This window comes from Ursus americanus, chromosome 21 (genome assembly GCF_024610735.1).
Source record: "Ursus americanus isolate L20-20 chromosome 21, mUrsAme1.1.p, whole genome shotgun sequence".
In the NCBI taxonomy this organism is placed as follows: domain Eukaryota; kingdom Metazoa; phylum Chordata; class Mammalia; order Carnivora; family Ursidae; genus Ursus; species Ursus americanus.
The window spans coordinates 51,740,199-51,751,513 of NC_142147.1; the positions used below are offsets into that span (position 1 = coordinate 51,740,199).

The 11,315-nt window shown below is 39.8% G+C and overlaps 1 protein-coding gene across 1 annotated transcript; it reads left to right on the plus strand.

Moving 5' to 3' along the window:
- The first annotated feature begins 1,748 nt into the window (after positions 1 to 1,748).
- On the plus strand, positions 1,749 to 9,615 carry LOC148108302 (tripartite motif-containing protein 77-like). Its single transcript, XM_087871004.1, has 6 exons — positions 1,749 to 2,159; positions 2,840 to 2,935; positions 5,623 to 5,853; positions 6,560 to 6,582; positions 7,301 to 7,398; positions 8,896 to 9,615. The coding sequence occupies exons 1-6, from the start codon at positions 1,749 to 1,751 to the stop codon at positions 9,387 to 9,389; spliced, it is 1,353 nt and encodes a 450-aa protein (XP_087727130.1). The 3' UTR covers positions 9,390 to 9,615.
- The last annotated feature ends 1,700 nt before the right edge of the window (positions 9,616 to 11,315 follow it).

The window sequence follows — 11,315 nt, forward strand, 5'->3', positions numbered from 1 at the left end:
GGGCTATTTAAAGGCAACTCTGGCCTCTACCCACTAGATGCCAATAATATCCCTCAAATTGTGACAACCAAAATTGTCTCTATATTTAGAGTACCAAATTTCCCTGGTTGACTCTGGGTAGCCCTCAGTTGAGAAGCACTACTTTAAAGATATTGGCTCTGGATCCTCTCTTTGTGCCGCTTTCCAAAGAGACTCTATCTCTTTCATCTCTCCATCTGTATTGCCTTCTACATCTATGATCCTAAGGTGCCTTTGCACACTTATTTTCGGTCACGTTTGGTTTTTTAGTGGCTAATTAAAACGACTTTATCTTCATACCAACATACATGGCGTGTAGTAGAATCTGCTCTAGATAAACATGCACAGGTCCTTTTTCCTCTGTAAAGTGTACCTGCCTCTATGCAGAATCTATCTTAGTTGTTTGACTTGCTACCTCAATTCTCTAATGGTTTCAACACACGTCATTAATGTTTAGTTTGTCTAGCATTTTTCTTGCAGTAGGGGGGCAGCAACAATCTTTCCAGCTTTCCACATTTCTGAACTGAAATGGGAAGACCCCATTATCTTTATCATGTCCCTACATATCCCCCAAATATCCTTATTGGCTGTTAATTTTTTTCAGTCTGGGGGTGGGTCAAGGATGGCCCATTCTGGTGAATTTTCATACTTTACTCACCTATCATGTATAATCATTTCAAACCATTTTCTCCTAAGAAGCTAGGATTATCTGAATAGCCCAGGATTATTGTTTCACATAATATCTCCTAAATGTATTTGTCTAACATTCCTTCATGTTTACTTGCCAATTAAATGTTTCTGGGAGGGATGCTACAGATGTGCTGTTTTGTCCTTAAGTGGTCTACATCTATGAATGTATGAGATCCATGGCCACAGTTTGGTTACTTGGTTAATGTGTCAGCCAAATAATTGCCTTGTAAAGGTACTTTTTTCTCTTTCACATTTAGGAACCAGTATGTGGGGTACAACTTTGTTGGTATATGAATACTCTCTTCCCAAAAGTTTTTATCTTAGTTATTTTAGCATCTATTGATGATTATTGCTTGATTCAGTTAGTGTGACGGTGTCTTTTAAAGTGGTTATTTTCTACCTTTTCTTTTAGGTCTCTCCAGGAAAGGTAAGTCATGTTTAGTGGCATTCTTGCAAATCTAGAAGGTTTTTCCCATCCCCTTGTTAGCCTCAGAGTATTGGCTACTATCCTGAGGCTTTGAGATCATAAAATAGCTATGCAAATGGGCACTGTATCCAAGTAATGTCCAGAAATAACAACAACAACAACAACAACAAACACAAAACAGATTTCTCTTCCATCTTTCTTCTACAGCAAGAAATATTTTTATAGACTCTCCTAGGAGTCTTTGTTTCTTATTCCACTGGTCAGAATTGGAGAACATACCTTATGCTAGCCAATCAGAGAGAGGAAAAGAAAGGAAAGCTGTGATAATTTTGGATCAAATACGGCCCCCTGCTTATGGCTAGGGGTGAGCCAGAACCTCTGATGTAGAAAAGACAACATGGTTGACAAATCCTGAATTTCTAATGGGAACTGAGAAGCAGGGCTACAGGGCATGGCTGGAATACAACCATGCCAGGCTATCAGTCTGGAGGACTCTCCTTCTGCCTCACCATCTTATTCCCAGCACCACCTATGCTACTATTGTGCATGTGTGTATTAATGAGAGATGGCTTAACTCAATTCACTTTCCTTTTCCTTTTATTTCCTCAGAAACATGGATTCTACTTTTGTGCAGAATGTCCCCAGTGAGCTTATCTGCTACATCTGCAAGGACTATTTCACAGACCCTCTCACCCTTAGCTGTGGGCACAACTTTTGCACTCCTTGTCTCTGCCTCTTGTGGGACGATGCTCAGCATCCTACTCGCTGCCCTGTGTGCAGGGCAGTATCTCCACAAATAGACTTCGAAAGCATTATTTTTGCTGTGAAACAAGTTCATGCTTCCAAAGAATCAGTTGCCTGCCAGTTACCAAACTCTGCCAAGCGAGTCTGTAGGATACACCTAGTAGTAAAGGACCTCTTCTGTCCAAGTGACAAGAGCCTGCTGTGTTTGCACTGCTCCAATTCCCAAAGGCATGCCACTCACAGACACTCACCAATATTGCAGGCTGCTGAGCAGTGCAGGGTAAGTACTGCCACTGTGAAATGTGGAAGACTCTGTGTCTTATCAGGCAATGAGTAAAGTTGATTTTTATTTTTCTTCTCTTATGCTTCAAGCAAATAGAATTTCAGAATACCATGTGCCAAGGCACTGTTCTGAAAACTAGGGATACAACACTGAAGAAACTAGACAAACATCTTTGCTCCCCTAAAGTTTAAATTCTTTTGGGCTGAGGGAGAGGAATGATGATGAGTTGAGGAGGGTGTCAGTATTTCAGTGTAACTAGCAGGGTGGGAAATCTCTAGAGGCAGGGACAGTCATTGGCTACTTCTACCATGATGACAATGAGCATCTTCTAGTCATAGCAGATTTAGAAACAATGTATTCTAATCATGCCATAGAAAAAGTGAAGGCCATCATTTCAAAATTATATATGAATCAAGATTCACTTCTGAAAATTGTCCATGTTACATGTAATGTAAGTACTAGATTCCTCAGATAATCGATTGCATTTTCCAAATTTAGGAACTCCATTTTGGGTCAATCTCCCAGAGTTGACTATTAGTGTTCCCAGGAAAAACCATTGACGTATCTGCTTTCTTTACTTTTTATTTTTCTCATGTCTATCCCCTTATCACTTTTCAGGGTATCTGAAATATGCTGTATTTGGTTTTCTAGTGCTCAAATTTGTAGTTCTTTTACAGGAGAAACTTCTGATGCAAATGAAGTCTATTTGGAAAAGCAGACAGAGAAATCAGAAAAATCTAAACAAAGAGTACAACTTATTTAGAGTATGGCAGGTAAGCGGTAGGCCCTGTTTCCCTTGGAGCCCTCTTGGGGCAGATACCATGGTAACTGACAGTGGAAGAATTTAAATTAAATCATAATGTACCCTGAGCAGGTAACAGAAAAAGAGCTACATATGTTTCTCTACAGGAAAACATCACCTTCAGTGCAGGATTTCACACTGAGCCCATCATGTAACTAAAAGACTTTTCCTGATTTTTCTGGATAAAGCAATATCTACCACTAATACATCATCAGGGATAAGAAACTGCACTATCCCATGACAGAATGCAGTGATCACGGGGATGGAGGTAAATACAGAGTTCTGTAGGAACTTAGCAAACTTTGAATGTTAAGAAAAGCTTCTCAAACAAGTAAAACTGAATGTGATGCTTGTATGTTAGTAGAATTTGTAATTTCCTGGGTATTGATGGCAGAGAGATCTGAGGGACAAGAAAAGTAAAGATGAGACAAACCAGACAACCCATGAAATTGTTCAAGACCTGCTCGCTGCTCCTACTGATTAGTGCATGGGGTACGAGGCAGATGGTGATTAGAGGTGTGGCTAGAAATGTCATTATGCCCAGGTCAAGAATACAAATGCCTAGCTATGGATTTTGGATTGTGTCATTTGTTGATTCATGAAGAGGAACTGAAAACCTGAATCTGAAGATGAAAACTACACCTTTCTTTTCAAAGAACTGGAGCAATACTGAAGGAGACATATAAAAAGATAATATTAGAGAATAAAAAGTCATTAAACAGTTATCTGTGCATGGTGCTATGAAAATGCCAAAGGGGAAGAAGAACATTATGTTGATCATTTAGGATGGATTTCTTTTATTTTTTTAAAGATTTATTTATTTTAGAGAGAGAGAGAGCACGGGGGCAGGGTTGGGGAGTGGTAGGGAAGGGCAGAGGGAGAGAGAGAATCTCAAGCAGACTTCATGCTGAGCACACAGCCTGAGACAGGGCTTGATCTCATAACTCTGAGATCATGACCTGAGCCAAAATCAAGAGTCCCACACTCAACTGACTGAGCCACCCAAGAACCCCTAGGGTGGATTTCTAATGAATCATTCATTCATATGAGGACCTGTGATGTGCTGCTCACTGTTCTAGGCCAACAAAAAGATGCAGGAATGGGTAAAAAGAGAAACAAATCACTGACCCCAGGAGTTTATAATCAGTAAAAGAACTTGATCCAGATATTTAAGAAGTAAAATTTATGATATATCACATTTATGAAGTGCTTGGGTAAAATGAAAGCAGAAAATGGATATAAAGAGTGCAGGCTTGGGGAACGTATGCTGGTGATGGAAGACTCATGGCCAAGGTTATATCTGGGCAGAGATCTGAAGGAGCTGGTCAGGGGTGGGGGAGATGGGGGATGAGCACCTCTCTGAGAACACAGCTTTCTGGAGCAGGAGACAGAAAGGATTAGTAACAGAAATGAGTAGGAAATAATGTCAAATGTGGAAAGAGGGTGCAGTAGTATAAGGATGAATCATATCATTTGGATTTAGTAAAAATCGGCCCTTGGCATGTTGGAATGTGTAGTTCAGGAAAGAGTGGGGAACAGAAGCAAGGAGTCATTGCTTGGATGAATAACTGAAAATTTCACCCATGGGTACAGTGAGTTTGATCACATTTGGTCAATAAGTCTGGCTTTTATGGCAATAAAAGTGCTAGCATAGAAGATAGATAAAAATAATTTTAACAAGGATGTTTAGTGTTGGTATTTCCAAAATAATTTGGTAACTCTGCATATGTTTAAAGGCTGTGTGAAAAGAAGGCGAGAGAGTGAGAAAAAGTGGCTGAATGAGTGAACTGGAGACAGACCCACAGAACAAGGGGGACAGAGACACGGAGATGTAGGAGACAGAGGAGAGGCAAGAACAAGTATGTAGGGTTGTAATCTAGATGATAATGTCTCTAAGGAGACAAGACAGGGTGGACCAGTCAAGAGGAGGTAGGTGTGGTCCTGAGGCAGGCAGAGCCAGGCTCTGGTGAAACAAGAGTGTTTTGGAAATGAAAGTAATTTAGAAAGATCGTGTGTGATGTCCTCTGTTTGCCTGAGGAAGTCAATTGTTGCTTTTTGCTGAGAGCAGATAGTCAGTTTATGAGTATGAGCACTGAAAAAAAGGGATTATGATTTTGATATTATGAATTATATGGAACAATAAAAAATTGATCTTAAATTTCTATTTTACATGAAAATGTGGAAGTCTGAGGGTAAGTAGCTGGAAGCACTTCTATGATCTGAGTATTTGCTCCAGACCATAATTTGTATGTTCAAATTCTAGCCCCCAAGGTGATGTTAATAGGAGTGGGGGCTTTGAGTGGTGATTAGGTCATGAAGCCAGAGTCCTCAGGAATGGGGCGAGTGTCCTTCTAAAAGAGATCCTGGAAATGTCCCTTGCTCCATCTGCCATTTGAGGATACAATGAAAAGATGGCTATGTAGGAAGTGGGCTCTCACCAGACACCACACCTGCCAGCACCAATCGTAGACTTCCCAGCATATAGAATGGTGAGAAATTACTTTCTATGTTTATTTCCTACCCGGTCTATGGCGTTTTTGTTAAAGCAGTCCAAACAGACTAAGATAAGAACACTGTACATAGCACACAGACCAAAGATAATGAAAGAAGAATAAAACCATCCAGATATACGACCTAATTAAACCAATGTCATTTCAGGGTTTTGTAAATCTACGGATGATGATGATCAGGGCTGAATATCCCAAGGTATACCAGTATCTCCACGAAGAAAAGCAAAAACATTTAGAGAGCCTGGCAGTTGAAGGCAAGATAATTTTTAATCAGCTCTGGAGAAATGTAGCTAGAATGTGTCATATGGGGAAACTCCTGAGAAAGATGTATGAGGAGCTAAAGGAAATGTGCTGCAAAACAGATGTGGACCTGTTCCAGGTAAGGACGGAGGAAAGATATCAGGATGTTGAATACCAGCCTGCTCAGAAATCATTTAGGTCCACTGAAGTCTGTATCTTCTTGGACCTCCATTATTTTCCTGTTTCCAGGAAAATTCTGCCTCCTTTAACTTCGTGATGGCAGGCTTTGCTCCTCCACTTTAACCTCGAAGCTCAGGGTCACATTCACCTTATACAGAAGGAAAACTATGTAGAAAATTTCATGGAACAGATCCAGGGGAAAAAAAGTCCTTCTCAATTCTTCTACTAAGATTTCAGTTTCTAACCAACTGCAACAGAGCAGCTTATGAATAGATCATTCAATTCTGTATCTGGACTTGTCAATACACAGAAATGTGGGATGTATCCATTCTTTCTATTTTGAAATTGTAGATTTGGAGCCCATGCATCCTCATAAGAACTTTGGGGAAACCTCTGTGAATCTCACCGTAGATTAGAACAAACACAGCCAACTGTTTCTTCTAAGAACATCTTCTGTTTTAAATTTTATCATGATCATGACTTTATCAACTGTATGCAAATGTAAGACCGAGTTTCATCTTTATAAGGATAAGTAAAAGAGCAAATTGTTTTACCCAAGAAAGAAAAGTGTAGATACAGAATTTTCCAGTCCAGTCTCATAGTCTCAAACTAGAGTAAACGTATCTTGAGCTCAAAGCTAAGCCTTCCACTCTTTGTCTTCACAGGATTTGGGAGACATCGTGAAAAGGTAAGTTTGCCCCTCTATTCAAGTTGGTTTATGGTGACAGTGGTCAGGCTATTTCTGCTGAGATGGACACACACCTTTTTGTGACAAGTTTCTTTCTGTCTGCATTTAGAAATAAATGCAGTCTTATCTAAACACTTCTAGGTTTTATATAGACCACCCTTTCATAAAAGTGGGGGTTGGGAAAGATGTGGTTTTGGCTGCAAGGCTTAAAGCAGAAGTTGCCAAAAGACAATTATTTTTCCTGTCTCTAATTTTCAAAATCCTAATTATTTGAGGATTATTCCAGGTCTTCTATAGGAAGGCAAATAAGATCAGAGGGGCAGAAGGTAGAAGGATGGTGGGAAGAGGGGACAGGGAAAGTCCCCAGGAAAAAGCATCCTAGAGAGCTTAGGCTCCATATGTACCAGGCAGCAAGTTCCAAAATTTTGGCACCTATTGGATTTCGAGAACTAAAAGAGAGCGGCCATGTGGCTCCCCTAGGGAAGGCGAAGGTAGAAAAGAGATACAATTGTGAGTGAAGTGACATATCTTACTGAGATTGAAGTGGTAAGAGCAGGGTAGCTAATTATAAAATACAAGAACAACTGCAGTATTCCTCGATTTGTGGAGTTGAATTCATACCATTTGCACCTAACTGAGAGGATTCTGATGGAGCAACTTCAAGGGATTGCTTATGATACCTCTGGACATGTTAGTAAGTGGCTCTTCTTCTTTGCAGGAGTCAGTTAATGCAGCTGCACATTCCCCAGCCTGTGAACCCTCAGCTGAGCTCATGGACCATCACAGGGATGTCTGAAAGGCTTAACAACTTCCGAGGTGAGAAGGGGCACCCTGGTGAGACCTCACTATTTCCTCCAGGAGGAGATACACCTGGAGGACTTCTCCTCATTGCTCTATCAGTCTTTTCAGAGAACAGGGAAGTGGGTAAATATGAATACCCTTATAACTAACCGTATTTTATTGTTAGTTAACAAGTAAAAGCTATCTGAAGTCAGTCAAAAGCAATTGAATATGACAATTTTCTTATGATAATTTGCAGTGAGTTTAAAACAATGAAAGCACATGGCATTAAAACTACACATTAATTCAGTGTCTTTCAACCTGTAGTTGTTAACTATGGTTATATGTGGTTGTTCAGATTCTTAGATGCACCCTTAGTTGTTATTTAAATATTTATTTAAAAATTTAAAGACTGTATTTGAAACATCACAAGATTTAAAAAAGGGATAAAAGTATATTTATAAACAATAGGTACAACCAGAAAACAAATGGAACATATGATTTGTGTGTGGAGGGACAGATGTAGGTGGTGAGCCTGGCAGACAGGAGAAGCAGACCTGGGATGGGATAGGTTGGATTCGGATTCCATGGTGTATGAGTTAGAAATTCAGAGAGAGCGGCGCCTGGGTGGCTCAGTTGTTAAGCATCTGCCTTCAGCTCAGGTCATGATCCCAGGGTCCTGGGATCGAGCCCCGCTTCAGGCTCCCTGCTCAGCGGGAAGCCGGCTTCTCCTTCTCCCATTCCCCCTGCTTCTGTTCCCTCTCTCGCTGTCTCTCTCTGTCAAAGAAATAAATAAAATCATTTAAAAAAAAGGAGAAGAAATTCAGAGAGAAGAAAACACTTCTTAAGAAAAAAAAGAAGGCAAATATGGATTTTCAGTTTATTTTATCTTTGCTTGTTCACATGTTTGAGCAAGGTGATCACTATTTAGGACTAACAAGAATAACAATATCATATTTTAAAGTGATATGTAATATATTTATTACTGTTATTATATTTATCTTATTTTGTGCTAGTTGATTAATGAGAAGACTTAAGCAAGTGAAGGGCCATATTGGTATTTACTTGACATGTATGAGCAGGCTCCTAAGTTTTCAATGAGCTAGTGAAAATAAAGCCAGAGGCTGACATCCTACATGTTTCTGTATTCTCAAAATTGCCTTTCATCTAGTTCTATGAATAGACATTTACTTGCTCTGTAAATAGGCAAGAAGCCCTTGCTGATGTCTCTGGATTTCCAGTGACACACTCTGTATAGTCACTTGTGATAAAGGAGTGTTCTGGAGCAGTTAGTATGGACTCTGTCATGAAAGCTAACTGTTACGTGTTCCAGAATTTTATGAGGAATTACTAAATGGTAAGTACCTTGAAACTGGCCATGGTGGGTTGGGAGTGTTCTCAAGAAACAAAACAAACTAGTTTTGTTTGGTTTTAGAGATGTGCTTGTTTGGCATTTGCCAGAAGGCTACTGCACTTGTCCGACAGAACTTTTAAATTCTGTTCTTTGACTTCGTTGTTTTCTTTTTGCTGAAGTGTATCTTACATTGGACCATAACATAAGCAATTATCGTGTGGCTCTGTTTGAAGACCTGAGACATTTGCAATGCGGTCCCGACCATCAAGACATGCCTCACAGTCCAGCAAGTCCACAGTACATGCCTTTGTGGGGAGCTCAGACCTTCACCTCTGGCAAACATTACTGGGAGGTAGATGTGGGAAACTCTCATAACTGGATTATAGGACTTTGCAAGGAAACCTGGATAAATCGCAATGATATGCTGCTCAACTCTGAGGGTATCTTTCTACTTCTGTGCATCCAAGTGGACGACATCTGCCACCTCTTCTCTGCCTCCCCACCATTGCGCCACTATATCCAAAGACCCCAGGGCTGGATAGGGGTGTTTCTAGATTATGAATGTGGTATAGTAAGCTTTGTTAATGTTGCCCAAAGCTCCCTCATTTGTAATTTCCTCTCATGCTCCTTTTCTTGCCCTCTCAGACCCTTCATTTGCCATGGACCCAAATGATCAGGAACAGCTCACAAACCTGACCAAGGTCTTGGGAATTTTAATAGTTGGGGAGGGTCCTATCCTGGTGACTTCTTGAATGGGAAAAATCATTTATACCTCATGGACTTGAACTTCACCTTGCCTTCAGGAGATATATTTATATTGTTTTTTTTTAAAGTGGTGACAATGTGAAGGATGCACATTTGTCTTTTCTATCTTATTTAAATAAAAGTAATCTATATTGTGTGGGATATGTGCTCTTTTCATTTGCTATCTGAGCTTCCTAGAGGTGAAAGAATGCATGGGTGTGGAAGCTAGCTAAATGGATGAATGCAAAGCACAGAGAATTCTCCTTCCAGACAGTTCTCATCAAAAACCCAGTGTCACTATGGAATAATCTTCTTCCTCCATTTATCTGGCTAAGTCCCTCCTCCAACAGCTCTCCCTCTACTGGATTAGATTAGGTCGCATTGTAACAAGACCTCAAGAACAGCTTATTCTCTTCCCTTTGTAAAACTCACAACAGAATTCAGCTCTTTTCTAGTTTGCAAATCACAAGATGGATGGCCAATGTCAGCCTTCATCGTAGCACACTCCTAGAATGAGTCAGCGGCCTGGGGACACGAGAGATACAGCAAAATAGTTGGATAAATAAATAAAGGAATGCATAAAAAATATTAAAAGCAAAGACTCCAGAACCAAAAAGTTATGATGATGCAGACACAGTAGGATAGGAAGTGCTGGGAAATATTATTGAGTAGAGAAATGAATTATGTTAATGTTCAGATTCACAGGTCAGAAATTCCTTTTAACTGAAAAGAAAAATATACATAGTGCATAATTTGACTCATTGGTGTTGCTGTAAGTATTCTCAGTAATGAGCACAGTAGTCCTGTCAAATTTTACCAGAGTGATAGTGGTTACAGATGATAAGATCTTGGTGCTTGGATACTGAAATATTTTTAAGGAAATTACATAAATAGTAAAAAAAAAAAATACACACGTGACACGTGTCTTTCTCTGCTTGACTTATTTCACTTAGCATAATCTCCTCCAGTCCCATTCATGTTGCTGCAAATGATGGGTAATTGTTCTTTCTGATGGCTGAGTAATATTCCATTGTGTATATGGACCACATCTTCTTTATCCATTCGTCTGTTGAAAGGCATCTCACCTCCTTCCACAGTTTATGCTGCTATGAACATTGGGGTGCATATGGCCCTTCTCTTCACTACATCTGGAATAGCAGGGAGATCGGTAGGAGAAGGAAGGGAGGAATGAAGGGGGGAGTAAACAGAAGGGGGAATGAACCACAAGAGACTATGGACTCTGGGAAACAAACTGAGGGTTTCAGAGGGGATGGGGTGGGGGATTGGGATAAGCTGGTGATGGGTATTAAGGAGGGCACATATTGCGTGGAGCACTGGATGTTATATGCAAAAAATGAATCACGGAACACTACATCAAAAACTAATGATGTACTGTATGGTGACTAACATAACATAACGAAAATTTTTTTAAAATACACACACACACACACACACACACATTTTGGAGGATGTGTAAACCTCAGTTCTCAACCACACAAAATATCGAATAGCCAACATTCAAATTTCACTTCAAAAAATGCTCCAGACTTAGATCTCAGAAGTTCACAAAGTAATCAGACATTAAAGTCATTCTCTCTAGGGATATGAGGTACAAAATGACAACTAGTGCTAGCACTGCAATATGATATATAGAAAGATAGTTAAGAGAATAAATCCCAAGAGTTCTCATCACAAGGAAAATGTTTTTTTTTCTTTTCCTTTGTGTAAAGAAAAATCAATCTGTCTCTCACCCTCTCTTTCTCCTTCCATCCCTTCCTCTTCTGCTCTCTTTCTCTTCTAAAAGAATCTTGAGTAGTGAATATTCTCACAATTAAATTCACTTCTGTGAAAATGT

Bases quoted from the DNA above. Each gene is read 5' to 3' on its own strand.
- LOC148108302 (XM_087871004.1), top strand. From the start codon at position 1,749: ATGGATTCTACTTTTGTGCAGAATGTCCCCAGTGAGCTTATCTGCTAC. The intron at 5,854-6,559 runs GTAAGGACGGAG...TTGTCTTCACAG, and splicing joins CAGATGTGGACCTGTTCCAG to GATTTGGGAGACATCGTGAA. The intron at 6,583-7,300 runs GTAAGTTTGCCC...TCTTCTTTGCAG, and splicing joins TTGGGAGACATCGTGAAAAG to GAGTCAGTTAATGCAGCTGC.